Consider the following 21,046-nt stretch of genomic DNA (forward strand, 5'->3'; position numbering starts at 1 on the left):
TTAGTTCTTCTCGCTCTTCAAGCAGCAGCGTACAGATCCCACGAGTGTTCCCGACTAATAATTTAAACACCAATCACAACAGAGAGCGCTCACGTTACCTCAAGACGTACCAACCACTGACATGTAATGTTTTAGCAATTCCAGCTCACCTCACTGCGATGATTTCGTCGCTGACTTTATTGGTGATAAGTTTTCATGCACTGGTTCACTGATAAGTAATTCTTAGCATTTGTTATATTTCACAATCTTTTAACTCGTGTTTTTAAACTCTTGCAGTCACAAAGGATTCAAGTTGCGATAGACAATGGAGCGTATTCATTTTTAAAGGAGAAGATTGTGCGAAATGATGAAAGCAAGTGCTTCAGATAGCTCAACTGCAAGAACGCACCTCAAATTATGTCCTTACAAATCGGCTCCAAATGACTGAATACTTATAATTCGAGCAATAAAAATAACAACACCACGGTCTAAATTCCATAAATAAATATATTTTTAAAAAGTAATGTTAAGTAAAAGCACAAATTTAAATACCATGCATTTTCATGTTTTATGTTATTGGAGCAAATGCCCTCATGTTTGAGAGTATTTGAATGCTGTGCGTCTGGAGGAGTTGTAGATTGTATTTTATAGAATATTTCTAAACTACTTGGTCGAGTGGGTAATGAGTAGTAAAGGGTACTGAAACATATAACACAATGCCAAAAAAAAGATCTAAAAAAACATTCCTATTTGAAAATATAGGTACACTACAGTTGGTCAAATCAGTCATCTGAGGAAAATTACTTCCATCATGTAGCCCATGTTATTGAATTTTCGTTGGAGGACTGCCTTGCCTATGCAAAAAAGAAAAAGGGGTTTCATCGATCCGCAGCGTTCTCACTCTCGTCCCACGGCTGGGCGAGAGGCTGACTGGACGCGTGGAAACCCTTAGCTGATGATAGGATCCGTCATAGCCCTAACATGAATGTGCCATTTTTTGTTTTAAAAGCCGCTCTTTTGGCTGCGATCAGCACTCGCTGTTATGCCAGCAGCGTCCCTTCATTCATCCTGCCGTTCACCGACTGTGCCGGGAGTCGTGGGAAAGACGGCTTCTACCGGGGAGCGATAGACGTCACTGAGTCCGGCACCCGGTGTATGAACTGGACCGAAGTCTCCGGCTTCGACGAACGGTACCCGGGCAAAGGCATAGGCGAGCACAACCACTGTCGCAACCCGGACGGCCGAATCCGACCCTGGTGCTTTTTTAGGAACCACAGAGGCAGAGTAGACTGGGGGTACTGCGACTGTAAACAAGGTAAACACGCAGGCCTAGTAGCAGCAGCTTTATTGTGTTTTATAGGCATTAACAGCCTCGAAATTGTACAACGTGGCTACAAATATTACACCTAGAAGAAGGTGAAATCCCCAGATGAGCAGGATTCAAGACATGCTACAGCAGATAAAAGGCCAATATGAATGGAATGAACATTTTTATATGGGCTGAGAAGCTGTTGATACATGTGTTTTTACAGTACTGTGCAGCTGAGTCATAGAGCATCCACCCATGGAATCATTAAAGCCTACCATACCTTTGGTTTACCAGGGAGTGAATGTGATTGTTCATATGAAAATATTTGTGTTTTCAGCTCTTCCTTTTTTTAAAAATCCATATGCAGCTGTATTACATTACAGTTTTGGTGTCAGTTATTGAACGCTTTAACAATTACATGCCGGTAAGTCAGGTGTTCAGATTCAGTGTGTTTACAATTGCACATGGAAGACAGCCACAGGGTGCTCAGGCACCTATGAATATTTAGGGGCATGAATTTGTGTGAGTGTGCGTTGGCATGGATGTGCACCCAGGCATTCGCTGTAAGCTTCTTACTTTACAATGTAAAGCAATCAGGTTACCCTGATGCATGCTCACACACTGAACGACTATACCTGCAAATAACAAATCTGAAAAACACATTTTGTAATCATCTTATATTTATCTTATTCTTCTTATATCATATTCATCTTATGGGTTATAAATATTTAGATCGTGAATTGCATTGTGGGGCAGCACAGGAAGAACACGTCTCTCCATTTTTGAAGGAAATGGCTGTGCAGATAGATAATACCAAAAGGTGTGACATTTAAAATAAGCAATCAGACATTTAAAATAAACAATCAGACATATCGTTTGCATTCTTTAATATTTCACTTTTTGACATTACTGTCTTATTTTTTTGTGTCTGATGTGGTGAAACACACATGAAAACATCACTGAAGCCATCTGACAAAATGGCTTCAGTGGCTTGCCTCTAAGCCGGTGATCTATGTGTGTTTTAGAGCTCGCATAGTGTCTCTTTTTCTCTCCTGACTTTGTGCCAGTTTTAGCTCACCCCCCCCCCCCCCCCACACACACACACACACACACACACTTTAAACTCAGTGTTCCCCAAAAAGATTCTTTTGCACATTACATACAGTTTTACATCTACTTTTCTCCAACCGTCTTTCCATCTCAGGCTCTGTCCGTCTGCAAGGTGGCCGCTCCAAGCTAGATGGCAGGGTGGAAGTGTACCTTGGGGGGACGTGGGGGTCCATTTGTAGCAACGACTGGGGAGACGAAGATGCTACAGTGGTCTGCAGACAGCTGGGCAAGGGGTGAGAGAGAGCACAAACGGGTACACATATGCTTAAATGTGCAGTATTTATTTTATCCCTCCCTCTCACATACGTCTTTAGGCAGAGGTGCAGGTTATGTCACCATCTGCCGTTAAATTCATAACTGCTAACAGAGCTTCATTCAGGCACGCTCCTCTTTTCTGCTCGACGCTTCTTGTTTGACTCTTACATTCCAGCCCTCTATTCCCCAGAGGCACTTAAATACCTCGAGTGCCATGCCGTTTACGTTGTTTCTCGCATATTCGTCCGCTCTCTGATTCTGTTTCTCACATGTGCCTCTTACTGCGTCTCGTGGACTTGATTATGAGATGTTGTCATGCTTCTCAAGGGAGCCTGTAGTCAGATTGTATATGACAGCACAGTCCATAGTCAGTTGAGAAAGTGTCCTGCTCTCCCTGGAGAACAGAGAAACTCTTTGACTTATTGCACATGCTGTCACTAACACCAGCGCTGGCACACGTTCTGATACGAACACTTGCCTGCGTGTGTTTGTACTCACACAGGAGTCAATGAAAGTCCACAGCAGAAAGGAAGAAAGGCAAATGTCAGGCATATGCCATTTGGAGTGCTTGGTGATGACTTTCACATGCTTAATTGTTGAAAGCTGTTGGGTGTAAGGACTACTAACGGCATTGGCCCAGAGCAACAGATTATGCATGTGCAGACAGCTCAAGCTTACTGCTAGCAGGTTAATAAAGCTGCCTGCTTGTAATTTGTAACTCTTGTTATTAAATGAGATTTGGATCAGTGTCAGGTGGCATGATGGTGCTGTGTGGAGCTTGCATGTTTTCCCTGTACCTACTTCCAGGTTATCTGGTTTCCTTTAACACTCAAAAGACATGTTAGGTTAATGACTCCTTCTAAATTGGCCACAGAGAGGATGTGAGAGTGTAGTAGCCCTGTTATGGACTGCTTCTGGCCAAGTGTGAGTCGGAATAGTCTCCAGTCAACCCGTGACCATAATTCTGAAAACGGATGGAGGGATGGATGGGTCAGTGTCAGCTGGAATATTAAAAAGCTTTTCAAATTACTATAACTAACATGTTTCCCTTTTGATGTTCTTCCAGATTTTCAGGTCGCGCTCGAGCAGTTCCTCTGTTCCGTCCAGGCACAGCCAAGCTCCACTGGACGGCAGTCCATTGCCAAGGCAAAGAGCCAGACCTGCTCCAGTGTCCCAAGGCAACCTGGAATGGAGAGGAGTGTTCTCTGGTTGCAGCTGTTACCTGCAACCAGCAGCCAGGTAATTATAGATCTGCCATGGGAGGTTTGTGAGAATAAGTTGAAAGAAATCAAATGATCTTACAAACTACAAATTTCAATAAATATATACTTTAAAAATATACAAATAAAAAAGCAGCATACTGTGTGCTTTTTGCTTGCTCACACTTCAGCAGGTGTGTCCCTTCCCATGAGGCTGGTGGGAGGCCGGTCAAAGTCAGAGGGCAGGGTTGAGGTCCTCCATGCCGGGGAGTGGGGTTCCATCTGCGATGACCAATGGGATGACAGTGACGCAGAGGTGGTGTGTCGACAGCTGGGGCTGAGGTTAAGTCGTATTGACACACGCACACACACACGCACGCACGCACAAACACACACAATGATACAAATGTTCATATTCAAATTAGCATAAAGGAAATACACTGCCGGTGTGACAGAAGTGAGAAAAAAATGTGTGGCAGAAAGATACAGAAGGCAGCTGGAGATGAGTTTGTGCGGGTATCCTGCCGTCTTTCTCTCCCTCTGTCTCCAAAAGTATGACAAGTATTCTTTCTATTCAGACACAGAGAAAGAGGAGCAAGCAGTAAAGAACATCTGGGGGTCAGACAGTGAATCAGGCTCATTGTTCCTGCTAGAATTCTAGCACCACAGAGATATGCATATTTAGCAGCGCTATACAGGGAGCAAATACATCGCAATGTTTACATTTGCAGGGACGTGCGTGACAAGCAGTGTCCCGATATTAAACATGACATATAATGTGCTCACTCTGTAAATCCTCTAAATTAAAGGAGAAAAGGATACGGTATTGTATGTGCTGCATTTTGTACGTCATGTCCAATGAGCACATGTGTTTTGCATTAGTATTGCTAGAGCCCAAATGTCTTAGAATTCTGCATCTTTCCTTTTCTTTGTAGTGGCGTTGCAAGGGCATGGGGCCAGGCACATTTTGGCAAGGGTTCAGGCCGCTTGTGGTTGGACGAGGTGCGTTGCACAGGCAATGAGCTCACTCTGGAACAATGTCCAAAAAGTGCATGGGGAGAACACAACTGTCTGCACTCTGAAGATGCAGGGGTCTCCTGCAATCCTCTTACAGGTAGGTCACCAAATAATCATTGTTAGGAGCAAAGACATCAAAGTGGGATACACACAGGCATGTTTATGTATATAGAAATCAAAGCTTCTCACCTTATACCGGAAACATCAGGAAGTTCCCATGACCCTGAAAGATTTTGCTTTTTGCTTTTGTTGCTCTCTCCTCCCACATTTTTGACGTATCAAGCACAGGTGTAACTGATAACATTAACAACAAGAAGCACTCTGAGAGCGCAAACCTTCGCCAAGGCAGCTCAGCCTCTGGATTGTATTTACTTTTACGGGAGTAGAAGAGGTCTGCAGTAAAAACAATTGGCCTGTTTTAGTGCCCCGTGGAAACCCATTTTAATATCCTTGACATAATTTTGATTTTTGTCACCCCCCCCCCCCCTATAAAAAGAAACTTTTTCAGATCCATTGTATATGTATTCCAATTGTTATGTATTTAAAGAATTATAACCTGTTACTGTCATTTACATGAGAAAGTCATAATAAAATATTGTGATTTTTATAGTCTTACTATATCATTCGCTATATGTGTATATTTTGTCATTACAGCGGCAGTAAGAAACAGTTTTAAATAGTGCTATATAGCATTATTAACTCTTTGACCTTCATATCTAGTCAGTCTTTTGACCTTGAAAGAGTGGTCAAAGGTCAAATGTGACATGATACTTTAAATTCTTACCAATAAATCCTTAGGCTGACCTTTGGTAAATTACATCTTGGTGCATTTGGTTCAGACAGGATTGACCAGAGCTTTTTTGTTCATTACAACATCAGTAATTACACTCTGAACGTTTACAGTGCAGTTAATAGCTGTGCTGTGCTCTGTTATTTCCTGCAAAACTTAAAAAAAATGATAAAAGTAAAATATGTGACTTTTGGAAGAAATCTAGAAGAAATTTATTCACATTAAAAAGGAGATTTCTCTTTCTCTCGACCCGTTTATCCCCAATCACTCTCTCACTTTCTCTCCAGATGGTACTATTAGGTTGGTTGGGGGTGCCGGCAGCCACGAGGGACGTCTAGAAATCTTCTACCGTGGTCAGTGGGGAACGGTGTGTGACGACGGCTGGACAAACTCAAACACGCAAGTGGTGTGCCGACAGCTTGGCTACAGGTAATGTGAAGTATTTCCCACCCGTTCACACACCTTTGTATTTATTCCAAATCATTGCTCATAAATAACTTAAACATGTTTGTTTGATTGCGGATGTGTGTCTGCATGTGCAGGTTGGGAGAGACTCTCTCTCCTGGAGTGCCAGATACTCCAGTTCCACGCTTCGGGGTGGGCTTAGGTCCTATTCTGTTGGATGATGTGAGCTGCACGGGGAAAGAACCTAGTTTATTGCTGTGCAACAGGAGGGAGTGGCTGCACCACGACTGTACACACCAGGAAGATGTTAACATTGCATGCAGCCCTGAGCACAATGGAGAGGGTCTTCCAATCAGTAAGAGAATAAATTAAAAGGTTATATATGGGAGAGATGCATGGTTTTGTATGTGGTTATGTATACTGCAACTTGTATGTGACTATATATATGGCACAGTTTTTTTGAAGCATAGTGCTAGTTGAAGCTTTAGGCTGGATTATTATAACAACATAGGACATATATTGGGCGTGCAGGCATGCATAATCTCTAAATCTTTCTGGATAATGTTTTAGGAAAAGAGGTTGTTATGCACACATTTACATTCATACTGTTTTTTCAGAAATATAATTCAGGGCTCGTAGTTCATCATAAGAAAGAAGTGTATTTTTACATGCCCTTATGATATTTTAATGCTCTCCAGTTTTACTGATTTTAGTCTATATTAAGACTTTCAGTATTGCTGATCAGTGGATTTTGTTTTTCCCCCCTCTCATGTTTGGTTGGCCTTGGCCCTGTAGAGATTGCCTCATTGCATAAATGGGATTCCCCAGGAGTCAATCAAACTGTTGTACTTTCCAAGAAATGAATTTAGTTTCCATTCATAAGCAGAATGTCACTCGTGTGTCAGTCAGGTATTCGGACCTATTACAGCTGATAGATCAACATCAAAGATAATAAATCTGGTCTGTTGGGCATGCACCACGCATTCAAAATTTCCTTAGAATGTTACACAACAGGCTTTGCTTCATTTCAAATACTGAACAGAAGGTCATTGCCAGTTTTCCATTGTTGCTGTTTACACAAAAACAAAGTGCAGAAAACACAGTGCAGAACTCCAGTGCAGTTCCATATTTAGTATAATTCTTTCATTTTACATAAATGTATTTTAAATTGCTGTTACAACAATATTACTTTATATCTGCCAGGCCCACTGATGCCACCATCAGTGGGCCTGGCAGATATAATCTGCATGAGATATTCTGATAGATCCTTTTAGGATTAGTGGGCTAAGCAAATGTAACAAGGGAGACTAATAAATACACAAAATTATTACTCTTAGTAGCAAAAATACAAATTATGAAGGACTCTTGTATCCTGGCTTTCCACTTGTAGGCCAACTTTATAATCAGGGAGAAATGGCTGTTTAATTTGGTGGGTTTAGCCAAATGATTAAAACGTCTTTGTAATTTGCCTTTCCTTTCATAAAAACAGATAATGGAAGGGCAAACTGATCTGAAATCTGTTCCTGACATGTCTGCCACAACCTGCAGGCAATTAAACCTCATCGTGTGTAGAAAAACAAAGTCAGCCTTTTTCAAGAGACACAGGGAGAGGATGATATAAGCCATGCTAACTCTAGTAAGCACAGCTGTCAGTTGGTTTTTCCAGCCTTAATAACTTGACATCATGGTAAAGTCATCATGATCAAATGACTCCACTACAGACCCTTTACCTATAAGTCCTGATGGTACAATCACATCTGCCAGGCACCAGTGCACTAGTATGGCCAACCTATCGCATAACACAAGATCTATGTCTATAGCTTCCAGACAGCAATAAAGTTCTGCAACGGTAAGTGATGCTGGCGGGTAAAGTTTCATACATCTCTGTATGGCTCAGATGTCTCAGGTTTCAGATCATTCTGCAAATGTCACATGCACAAGTCTAATAAGTCTAGCCCATGACACAGAAAACACTGTTTTTTACATCCTGAGTGAGGGCAGGTTTGAAGTTTGTGTAGAGAGAGCGCATACAAAATGAAATGGCTCCTTAATTTGGTGGATTTAGATGGCTTACATTGTTTGGCAATAGCCTCAGGGACGCTCTTACCCCACAAAAATGCAACTCAAGAATTCTGTTATTACTGTGGAGCATTTGTATGCGCGTCTGATTACGTGTTTGTGTTTGAGTGTTTACATGTGTGAGTAAAACCCCACTTCATCCCTCGGCATGCCAAAGACAGATCAGGCTGTGTTGTTTTTGGAAAAGGGAAAAAAGTAACCAGCCAGGCAGGATAAACCAGGCACTCAGCCTTTCACTTTAACTCTCTGTTGTGATAGATCATCACATTAAGGCCGTGTCAGAGCAGTAATGTAGCGTGTGTGCATATCTTTACTTTTATTACTCATGCTGAGGGGATATAAATATGGCTCCACATAGTCACATTGAAAAGACCTTTCCTCCTGAACAGAGCTCACTGATGTAAATCATTAAAATCTACACTAAAGCCTTTTATGTTAATGTTGGCACTTGATACAGGTTATGATTAAAACTGGGGTAATCTGAAGAAAATTATATAGGTAATGTTCACTAGTTGATTAAACACAATTCTGTGTGTGTTTGTGTGTGTGTGTTAAGACAGGAAGAACTGTTTGTGTTTCTAAGGATGGACAAACATTTCCTTAATTGCCAACACCAACTAAGATGTAAACATTCCCACAATTAATTCTCCCTCCCCTAAATCTCACCCTTTTAAATGTCCTATGTCCCAAAAGCACAGTCATTAAGAAAATTTTGGTATTTCATTTAATGTAATAGAGCCAGAATCATTTTATACTGAGGTTCCCTGCTTAGGAATGTTTAGACTACGAAGCACAAAAAAATGATATCTCTGAAATGATCTCTTAAAGAAACAAAGAAGGAAGCAAAGAAAGAAAATTCCATGAGAAAATCTTTCTTCTTTCGATCTAGGTATGTTGATTCAGTGGCAAAACAAAAAAAAAATCAGATTTAGCTGAAACTTAGAAAGAATGTAAACTGATCCTGAAAATGTCTACAGACGGGAAAGACATTAGTATACACTTAAATGTGTTTGGTGTGAGTGTGTGCGTTTGTGTGTGCATTTTGGGGCATCTGTATGCTCACAACTATTAGATCAATGTAGAGCTTATACTGATTTGATTAACAGTGTGAGCGAACACTTGAAAGAAAGAACAAGAGAAAGTGTGTGCGTGTGAAAAAATGAGATGAGAGCCAATAAAGATAAACAACCTTTCACTGACACACACACACACACACACACACACACACAGAGACTGTGTTTTTGTGCAAGAACATAGACAGGTGTTCCAGCTACTTCATTTGTAGAGGGCATGTACACACATGCTTCTATTCACTAGACAGATCAGGTTTGTTAGAGGAATGTTTGCTTCTTTGAACATTTCAAGACTCTGGGTGTTAGACATCTTCAATCAACTGAGCCAGCATGTGATCTTCATGCACTGTCAGCCTAAACTGTTGTGTGTGTATGTGTTCTTCAGGTGTACCAGTGAGACTAGTAGGAGGAGAGAGCCCTAGAGAAGGGCGTGTCGAGCTCTATCTGTCCGGTCAGTGGGGGACTGTCTGTGATGATGGATGGACTGATCATGATGCTGAGGTGGTCTGCAGGCAGTTGGGATATAGGTATGTAAGTTGGAATTGGCTAATTTCACACACACACACAGCATTGATTCACTAGCTCATTATGTCCCAACCAATCCTTTGATTGACAGTATGTCAGAAAATAATAAAACTGGTTAAAAAGAAAAAAGTGCAAGCACTTATGGACAGGATCAGCATCACTGAAACAGAGGTACTGTGAGGTGTTTGAGAAAAGCTTAGCTGAAAGTTGTAGAAATGCAATGTGATCTCCTCGTACATTATACTCACTTAAGTGAATCCAGACTGAATCTACTCGGTTTGCAAAATCCATCACCCCATCACCCCATTTCTTCATGTCACAATCCTTACCTGCTTCCACGTTGCCACTTCACTCTGCATCACACGTCTGAAATGCTCAAGTTTATTTACAGTTTTTTTTTAAAAAAAGCTACAGTGTATTATAAATAATAAAAAATGACTGTGTTTCATTATTTATTAATTTTCTTTCTTTGATTGTAGTTGTTAAGATGTTTTGGTATGAGCTTTTCATGGTGACCTTTCTGTTACCTTTACAAAAATAAACATTCGATTTAAAACACAGGCTAATGATGCAAAAGTCACGTTTCAAGTATCGGATATGTTTCCTGGCACTTGTCCAGAGGCCTCCTTTTCACTTTCTTCTGAGACGCCTTTTTGTTTTCAAGAACAATGACAATGAGATGACAAGGGAAAACTTTACTATAACAAACTGTCTTATTTCCTTTCTCATCACTCCTCAGCAAAAGATATTCATGCCTTAAGTCACCAAGTTTTCTGTGACACATCTGTTTGCAGATGAAAGCCACATCTGGAATGCATAAATGTTAGAGAGTTAGTGGAAAGTGTGTTAAAGAGGCATGGCTCTTGTCAACAACTCTGCTTATCTTTGCAGAGTACTTGCTAACAAAGATTGTCCTAATATCAAGAGCTTCACTTCCAATAAAATAAACAGAGAAAAAAATGTTCTTTAGCTAATGGGTACATTTACAATGGGGCTGAACGCAAGGAATATTAATGGAAGCACATGAAATATGATGCCTGAGAAAACACTTGGCCCTCCTTTCCAACTTGAGTGGTTTATAGCCAAAGCAGCTCTTTTTTTTTAACTGTTGTTGTACGTTAACCGCGGGTTGCCTCGGAGATACACCAAGCCAGCATGATGTCAGTCTTTAGGCGTTGCTCCAAGCAACTCGGAGGGTCACTTTCTACATACATTGTCTAGGGAGCTATTGAACACACAGATACAACATTAGATGAGTAAGTAAGAGACACAAGGTTCCCAGTGGATAACGAGACCTGTCACCCAACATACTCCAGGGATGCAACATAAGACCTCCTCTTTCTGTTATCTATCAGTCTTAATTAAATTCACAGTTACAGTCTGTACCTACACAAGTTCATCCTACAGGCCAGTGTGTGTTAGTTCTTTGCTAATTTAAGTCAGGGGTGAGATAATGGTGCAAAGTTTTGCTATCCTTTGTCAACCTGGTTTGCGTCACATTCTGAGAAGGTCAAATGTTAACATCTAAACCAATTTGTTGTCACCGCCTTTACTTAGGCACCTAAACAGGTCTATGTAACAACAAATAATGTTCAACTCTTATTTATAGACATTTGTAAATGGAATTTTGAAAAAAGCCTCATCATTCACGTCAGTCAGTTTGTCTGACTTGTTACAGCTGAAAGATAAACAAAAGATGTCTGTTCTGCATGCGCAGCACATTCAAATTTTCCTTAGAATGTTACACAACAGACTTTGCTCCATGTCAAATACCAACAGAAGGTTATTGTCAGAGTTTTCCATTGTTGCTGCTTGTGCAAAAACAAGTGCAGAGCTCCAGAGCAGTTCCATATTTAGTATAATTCTTTTATTTTACATCAATATATTTTAAATTGCTGTGGCTATAATAGAACTTTATATCTGTCAGGTCCACTGATGGTGGGCACTAACTCTTCTTCGGAACTACCATCAGATCTCCCACATTATCTAAATATTTTTACTAAGACTTACTTTTTTACTTAATTTGTGCCACAGATCTTTTTTTTCCCCTCTGATCATAAAGAACATGTGTTTCTCAGAATGTGTTACTTTTTGGACAGTTCTGCCTGTTCTTGTGTTTGTTTTCTATAATTGAGAAAGCGATGTAGTGAAATGCGTATACGTCTGTCCTCTCAAGTGGCGTGGCAAAGGCCCGCGTGATGGCATACTTCGGTGAAGGGACGGGGCCCATCCACGTGGACAATGTGAAGTGCACTGGTGAAGAGCTTTCTTTAGCTGACTTGTATCAAAGAGGTTCCAGGAACACACAACTGCCGCCACAGCGAGGACGCTGGGGTCATATGCGACTACGGAGCTCCGCAGCCCAGCTACAAAGTGGTGAAAGGTCAGTCAGTTAGTCAGGACCTGGTTTTCACTTTATAACTCTGAAAACAAATAGAGCTTCTATTATTCATCTGGAAACTATACTGTGTTTAGCAAACACTTCCAAAATGTTATACACACCAGAAAACTCAAAAGATATAAATGGCTGAAGAAAGGACCAGCGTAAGAGTTTAAGCAGAAAGTGTGGGACTTCGATGACTGTGTGTATCCAGATGGTAAAATGGAGAGTTTTACAGTATTATTGCTTCATCCTGTCAGTGACACGTCAGGGCAGACGCACAAAATGCTCTCCATTACCTGCACATGTTCTGATGCTACCGTTTCTCACATAACCAGTGCAGGACAGTATTTTGTCTCATTTTGCATGTAGTTTTGGACATCACATAGACACAAACAGTGAAAGGAATCACTTTATTTATTTATTAATTGAATTCAGGTTCATATTATAGTAGGAAAAGAAGAATTATGCTTTTCACCAGACTAAACATTTAATAAAACCAACACTGGAGCTGAGATGTATGGTTTAGCAATCATCACCCTCCCACAGGCTCTCAAATATACACAACCACTGGTCCCTCTTTTGTCTCTGTCAGATCCTGTGGACTCAATTTGCGGTCTGCGGCTCATACACACTCGCCAGAGGAGAATCATAGGAGGAGAAAACTCTCTGAGGTAAGTTGGCAGGGAGAGCAGGGATTAATACCAGCATGGAAAAATCCTGTCAGAGATTTAGAATAAAGAATAATGGCCACATTTTCAAGCAAACCTTAGATAGAAAACAGCTGATCTGAGGGCTATAGGCAAAGAAAACTGTGTGTGCAGACAAACATCAAGATACATTGTGTGGGGACGCATGTTTTAAAACAAAGCGGGTCCATACACAACACTGTGAAACAGTATTGAGCCACCCCTTATTTCATTTTATTTAACTAAGAAAATGGGAAATCCACCTCTCTTTTTTGGATGTCGGCTGCCTTTTGGTTCTATAATCTATTAAGATGATCCCACGCTTCATTAATGGTGAACGTCCTGCACTTGTCTAGTATTCTTAATTTGTTTAAGAGCACACACCATGCCAAGATGTGCCACGTTTTCAGCCAATAGCTCTTTGTTTTTGTAAAAATACAATTTTACCTTTAAGTTATACAAAGTATGTGTTTATTTGATGTTTCTGTCACAAGCTGCTAGTAAGAAAGTGCCTAAAGATACAATTTAAAGTTCTTTGGCTGTTTTCTTTGTAGGGGTGGCTGGCCATGGCAGGCTGCTATCCGTTTGCGAGGATCTCGAGTAGATGGGAGGTTGGTTTGTGGAGCAACTCTCATTGACACCTGTTGGGTCCTCACTTCGGCACACTGCTTCAAAAGGTCAAAAACACACATCCGCTATTACACAAATACACTGGCTTTTTTCATATCGCACATATTAGACTTTTGAAGTGGAAATGTGGATTGTGCTTACACATATATTTTGCTAAGTCTTAAAAGTGTTTTGCATAAAGTAGGATATTTGAATTCACCCCAAAGCAGCTCGACAATGTGTGCGCATGCACAAGACTGATGAAGGGCTGAGAACTGAACATTTGAGCATTATTCAGTGCTGGTTTGGCTGTGGTTATGGTGCAGGTGGCAGGAAGAAAGGCAATTGCTTCAACTCAACTTCATCTGGACTAGAGGCCTCCACATGATGCCACAAACCGAACATCTATCACCTAACGCATACAGTAGAGAAGGCAGTGGAAAAACAAATAGTCCACATTAAATGTTTACACAGTACATGTTGGATTGTCAGGCTTTATTTTACTGATAATATATTTTGGTTGTTACTGGGTTTTAGTTCCAGTGGTGGGGTTTGGTGGGAGAACCACAGCCCCGTAAAGACCCCAGAAGGTCCATGACTATAAATCCAAGTGTTTCCACATTTCAGAGAGGAAGAAGTCTTTCACTAAATCTTTCCCAGTGCCGTTTCCTGAGCCATTTCCAGACCACTTTAGCTGTCAGAGGCTATATATGCAAGAACTCCTCTCCTCTGTGAAAGTGCTACTTTCAGCTACTTCGAAATGATACACAGGAAGTGCTCCAAATTAACTATACTTACTTACAGGAGGTAGATTTAGGTAGTAGTGATTACTTGGTGATTAGTTAATCACCAGGGTAAGATTAAACTGACGACTGTTATACTTGCTCAAAAGCTGCATTGTAAGCCTTGTGGAACCTTCGACAGTTATCCTCAAACATAATGCTTTAATTGTTCTTGCGCTGCAAGAGAACGTTTTTCATAGTTTTCGTGTGGCTGCCGTTTTACTGATTCAGAGGGCCAGAGCTGCTTAAGAAACAGCCTAAAGGAACTCACCTTTTTAACTTGCGAGGTGGGGCTAACATGGAAGACTGATGAATGAGAGCCAAGTTTATCTAATATTAGCATCTCATTATTAGCCTATTCCTTGAACAGTACAGCTTCTTGACGTGTTTTCACTGCAATTTTAAGGCTTATCTGTATTTCATGAAGTCTAAACTGCAGTCACCTGAAGGCACTTTTCATTGTGAAAGTCATCACAGGTGTGAAAGTCTTTTGTGCTGTTTTGTGTTGCGCTCGCTGTTTAACCTTTGTGAGTCTTTGTGCATTTATGGTGTGACCTACAGGCCATAAATACACATATGGGCACAGAAACCAGAATTCAAAAAAACAGTTCCGCCCTGCAGGTCTCACCGTTGCCACTGCCACCCAGTTCTGCTATTTAGGACTTCAATAGTGATAGTCAATCAGCTTAATTCCCTGATATCGGTTTTCAATGCCTCAAGCTGTTGGCCTCGGTTATGACAGCTATGAAAAGAAATTTGCTGTATGCGAGCCAGAGGACATAGACCTGTGAAGACTTCCGACTTCACGGTGTCGCCTTTCATCCAGTATACTCCAAAATAGAGTGATACATAAACAAGCACAAAGTTACACACAGCAACAAGCAACGTAATACTATGCGGCCCTTTTAGATCAGAGAAATTAGATGAGCAACTTGGTGTATTCACTTATGTTCGCTCGATTTTGCCTACAAGTACAGATGGCTTAAATATGAAATAAGTGCAGCTGTTCAACCTTTAGTAGCATGACCATGTTGTTTGATTCTTATAGTATGTTTATGAAAAATGGTCTCATCTTATTGCAGCCAACACATAAACCGATTATTTTCTTGTAGCTGTACAGCTGCAGGTGTGCCAACAATAATATTACACACAGATTTTAGCAGCAGCAGCAGCAATATGTGAAAAATCCATCATAATCTGGAGATTTTGCCTTAAGCGCAGGAAGCCTGGTTGCTCGTGCCACTTCATTTACTTTTTTAATGTAAATAGTCAGTGTGAGCTTGTGGATATCAAAGTATTTGTGACTGTGTGCTTGTGAAGATTTACGTAGTCAAAAGGCTCGTCAGCAGTGTCTCTGCTCTGCCAGGGACCCGGTAGCATTCCCAGGTCAGGCGATCTTTCCGGAAAGACTGCACCATATGTAACGAGACACTGAGACTTGGCTCCTTCTTTAACTCTTCTTCATTTACCCGTTTCTTTGCACTCTGGTGCACCTTTCTATGTCCTTCCCTTTCCATTTCAAAGACACCAGACACCAAAGAATTAAATTGAATGTGTGAAAAACGCTGGTATGTCATGCTATGAGTCAGATAATCACAGCTTTGCACAGATGGAGTGACAGATTTGCTGTCACTCTTGTCTTTAGTCATACTCTGTTTGTTTAGACCAGGGGTAGGCAACTCCAGGCCTTGAGTGCCGGTGTCCTGCAGGTTTTAGATCGCACCCTGGGTTAACACACCTGAATCAAATGATTAGTTCATTACCAGGCCTCTGGAGAACTTCAAGAAATGCTGAGGAGTCATTTAGCCCTTTAAATCAGCTGTGATGGATCATGGACACATCTAAAACTTCCAGGACACCGGCACTCGAGGCCTGGAGTTGCCTACCCCTGGTTTAGACCTTAGTACAAGCATTTATGAGATAGATGAGATTTTTGCGTGAATATTTTGTGCTGGATTGTTCTTCCCAACATTTAAACATACTTTTCAGATGTTTTGTGAATGTTGCTGAGAGAATAGCATTGTGTATTTGTACTGAAACCTGAAAGTCAGAGCCAGTCACTTTAGAGGATTGTACAGCTTTGTGAGCTTTGTGCATGCATGCATTTAAGCTCTTTCTACCATAACTCATAAAACTACTGTGTCTATATATAGATATATATAGATGATATATATATATATATGTGTGTAGATAGATAGATAGATAGATAGATAGATAGATAGATATGCATACATAATATGTATATATACATATATATCTACAATTCTCTGCAGATATGGAAACAGCACCAAGCAGTATAAAGTTAGAGTGGGAGATTACCACTCCCTCGTCCCTGAGGAATATGAAGAGGAGTATGGTGTCGATCAAATTGTCCTCCATCCAAGCTACCACACCCATAGCAATGATTACGACCTGGCCCTGGTTCATCTGTCACAGGGGGCAGTGGACAAGATGCCAGGAGAGTGTGTGTCATTCAGCCGTCATGTCCTTCCCGCCTGCCTGCCCATGAGGAAAGAGCGAGTGCTCAAACAAGCCAGCAACTGTCACATTACCGGCTGGGGCGACACAGGTGAGGGTGTGTATGTGTATTTGAGTGTTGAGTGGATAACCTGGGGTGCATAACCTGAAGTCACAAAACATTATGCAACGTTATGCAAATCACCCATTAATCTTCATTCATAAATCTTTAACGCCACAGGGCCACAGTATTGTAGTGATTCCAAGAGGTCAAATGCACTGCAACTTAAAATAACACCAGCAAATACAAAAACGCTGCAACAGCACACAAAACACAACAGAAGTTGAATAAATCACAATAGTAGAAAAAAAATCTCTTAAACCACAACAGGGTTTTTCTGGGGAGGCGATATCATGATGGACCAGCTGCGGAAGTGACAAAAAACAAATGATGAGATTTTCAGACTAAATTTGAAACACTCAAAAAAGCGGAGGATTCATCTGTGGGAGATATGAGGGAGGAAAAAGATGGAGGCAATGTGTGTTTTAATCACATGCTTCATTTCATATTGTAGATATGTGTTTGCTGTTAGCTTGCCACTTTTTGAGCTGGTCCATCACGTTATTGTCTTATGGTCGTTTTATGGTTTTGTTATTTATTTCTATATAACACAACAAAAACGAAGCAAATATTTATTCTATTTGCTGGTGTTTTCTTACATTGCAGTGCTTTTCACCTCTCAAGGCCAACATAGATTTCACAAGAATCCCACATTTGCACGTTTTCAGTTCCATGTTAATTGTTAACTGAATAGTTTGTCACAATTACTTCTGCTGTCAAAAAATGTATTTAAAAACTAACAGAGACCTCCAGATGCCCCTCAGTGTTAAAAAAAAACAAAACCCTCAGCAGTAAGGCGATAAAGGGAAACAAGTGCACCCAAAGGGTTGTTTCTGTATTCAGTTAAGGGTGATTCTCCAAAGAGCAGAAAAATTCTATTCTCAATTGAATGTGTTTTTAAAGGTCACCTGCAAAGCCAGATGAAGTAAAGACGAGTCCGTCATCAGTGCTGTAAATTGTACTTGTTTGACTTCATTTTCTGTCTCTGTCCATACACCTGACCATATGCGCACATGCACATCTGTTAGTGATCTTTAAATTACACGCTGATGTCATTAATCACAGTGAGTCAAAAGAACACAGGACACGGTCAAGCTAGAACACACACTCCCTAAGATCCGAGCGTGTTTCACGCATGGATTCTAAGTAGTGGACTGTACGTGTGATAGAACACTGATGTTTGTGGAAAAGAGCGTTTTTATTACCTTATTTAAGTGAGGCAATGCAGGCTATTCAGAGGGTGTGAGGACATGTGTGCTCAGTACAGCTGTTAGTGCCCCTCTGATATCACACACGCAAGCAAATTTTACACGTCTGCCATCCTAAGCTGCCTTGGATAGTTAGCAGTACTATGTGGCATTGGAGAAAGAAACCACTCACAACTCCAGAGCTCTGAGCTGCAGAGCTCGGGGTGGCTGTAGCTCAGATGGTAGAGCAGGTTCATCGGAGTATGAATGTGTGTGAATGTCAGTTAGAAAGCACCTAGGAAAAATGTGCTTGTGTGAATTGGTGTGAATTGGTGAATGCACAAGTTGTATAAAGCCCTTTGAGTGCTCAGAAGAGTAGAAAAGCGCTATATAAGAACCAGTCCATTAGTTTGGTTGTTTGTCCCAGCGACACAATTGTAGAAATCCACGGGTTGCTGTGGTCGTAGTTCTTTTTGCTTCAATGCAAAAATGGGTTGCTGCTTGTTGTTTGGCCTTTAGGAGGCTATGTATGCTGTAATAGGTGTAAAAAGGCTGTTTTTTTTTAAAAAAAAAGAGACGCAGCGTGGGAACCATGTGGAATGAAGAAAGCCACAAAGCTCGAAACTGACTTGTCTCCAAGTTCCCCTTCATACTGGCCAGTCGAGTTTCAGAAATTTAAACTTGACTGGCAAAAGTGATACTCGTGTGAAACACTGCTTCATAACCACAAGGATTAAAGGCTGTCTGGCACTGTGAGCTAAATGTTTAAAATCAGCATGCTACCATGTGATAATATTACTCAACGGAGTAAACATTTAACAGCTCAACATCATGTTGAGCCATGCTAACTTTATATTTACGTTTTGCACTAACCACATGCAGTCATGTGTTCTAGGTCATGTTTTGTATCTAAGTTGAGGGATAAACAGAAATTCTTGATGATGGCACTAAATGAGAATTCACTGTGAATAATCGTCATAAACACATCGTTTTTGTATGTTTGCCTCACTTTCCTTGAAATCCAATCATGATCGCACACACAATCTATCCAAATTTAATCTCACAACCCACACATCATACAGCATGTAGCAGCTGCTGTCAGTCAGAGTTAAATGCTGGATCTGTGTCTGAGATGAGACACAGATGCTGATGAGATGAGATGAGATGCTGATGTTGCCGAAGATGCAGAAGAAAGTGCATTTTTTCCTCCTGCTGCCCATTGAAACCTTGTTCTCGTTCTTTGGAGCATAAATTCAGGCGCACCTTTGAAACCTGCTGTTCTCTGCTCTCTCCTTTTCCAGGCCGTTCATACTCCAAGACCTTGCAGCAGGCTCCTCTGTCTCTGTTTCCACGCCGCCATTGCCAGGAGCATTTTCACACAGCCTTCACAAGCCGCATGCTCTGTGCCGGCAGCAACCACTCAGAAAGGCGTGTGGACAGTTGCCGTGGAGACAGTGGAGGTCCATTGGTGTGTGAGCGCCCAGGAGGGGGTTGGGTTGTTTACGGGGTCACATCCTGGGGTCAGGCCTGCAGGACACAGCAGTCCCCTGGTGTCTACACCAAAGTCTCCGCATTTAGCTCCTGGATACGCAAAGTAATTGGACGCGATGAAAAAAAGAAGGAATAAACTGAAAACAACGGTCTAAATCAAGAGGATTCATTTTCAGCCAGCTACTTGCATAAAAGGATATTTCAGTTATGAATACTTAATGTCATTCTTAATAATCCTGTGAGGTATATCACAATCTGACCTTTAGTGACATAAAGACAATGTTGGACTTTATTGTATTTTGTTTTTTGTCAAGGGAAATTATTCTTTAGCACTTATTTTACTAATTTAACATTTTTATGAGGTTTTCATTTCAAATGGTATATTCTGTAAGCTAAGCATCTCTTTGTTTATGTAGCATCACATGCAGCCCTTGATTATTGTTTTTTAAACTGTTTTCTGTGCTCGCTTTCGTTATGAAGTTATACCTTGTAACTTATGTCATGAAATATGCTATTAAAATGTTGAAAAGGGACCACTGTGTTAGAACAAGCATACTGTAAATGTGCATGTACTCATGCTGAAACAGTATGTAATAGCACAATATTGCATACTTGCACTACGAAATCCTTTTTGGTACTTAATGCATGACATCTAGTGCTTCTGTGTTAAGTATTTTAGTCATATTGTCAAAGTGAAATATGATTTTTAACCTCATTTCATACTTGATTGTGTAACATTTTTGTGCGATTTCAGGTTATGGTAATTCTCAGGCTTTTGCAATTGCTATCCAGTCAGTATTTGTCCTTGACTTAGCACTATGTGATGTATGCAGAAAAAGGAAGGGGCGTAAGTCCTTCTGATTTAAAGCACAAAGCATTTTTAAAGTGTTGATCTATCACAGTGACTCAAAGGTCTTGGTCAGATAATTGAGGGTTGTCATGCTTCTAACAACAGTGAAAGGAGACAATCTGTTACACTTGAAAAAAGAAAAAAAAACACCCACTGCCTCCTTATTGTTAAATGATAAATGACCATGTTTTTTGTCTCAACATTTCTGGGTAAGCACAAATTTTGATAAAATTTATATTAAAAAAAAATCTGAGTTTGTGTTTTTAATTTAGATGCCAACATATATGCAGTGTTCATATTTTATTTTTGAAGTAAAAAAAACCCAACGCATTCACTTTTATATTTTATACAACATGTCCTGTCTTTCCACCACACCTAATAGGTCACAGCTGCTGGAACAACAGAGCTCGTTCAGGGTTGTTTTGTTTTTACTGCAAAGTGTCAAAGCAAGCATCCCCTTGTCAGATGATGTGTATGCACACCCACTGGAAAACAATGCCACTGGTATGTCGCAAAGTGTTTGCGGGAACCGCAGCCGGTACTCCTGATTTATGAGAAAAGGTGTAGAAGTTGCTGTGAATGCAAAACCAGCATTTCGTGTTTCTTTATGTTCTTCAAAATGTATTAAAAGGTTACTTGAGGTTACTCAAGTATCTCATCATACTTTTTCAGCAGGAGTAAAAGCAACTTTGCTTTCACATGAGACAGTATACACTATCAAACTGTAGTGGTGGGGTTT

The 21,046-nt window shown here is 40.7% G+C and overlaps 1 protein-coding gene across 1 annotated transcript; it reads left to right on the forward strand.

Moving 5' to 3' along the window:
- The first annotated feature begins 22 nt into the window (after window positions 1-22).
- Window positions 23-20,472, forward strand: prss12 (serine protease 12). Its single transcript, XM_040024208.1, is given in 14 exon segments — window positions 23-1,294; window positions 2,493-2,631; window positions 3,720-3,892; window positions 4,047-4,194; window positions 4,788-4,966; window positions 5,947-6,088; window positions 6,202-6,419; window positions 9,602-9,743; window positions 11,918-12,020; window positions 12,022-12,124; window positions 12,717-12,795; window positions 13,365-13,487; window positions 16,475-16,770; window positions 19,268-20,472. Coding segments are annotated over 14 exon segments (2,505 nt in total). The 5' UTR covers window positions 23-960; the 3' UTR covers window positions 19,594-20,472.
- Window positions 20,473-21,046: the final 574 nt, after the last annotated feature.

Source organism: Simochromis diagramma, unplaced genomic scaffold (assembly GCF_900408965.1).
Source record: "Simochromis diagramma unplaced genomic scaffold, fSimDia1.1 OVJJ01000302.1, whole genome shotgun sequence".
In the NCBI taxonomy this organism is placed as follows: Eukaryota; Metazoa; Chordata; class Actinopteri; order Cichliformes; family Cichlidae; genus Simochromis; species Simochromis diagramma.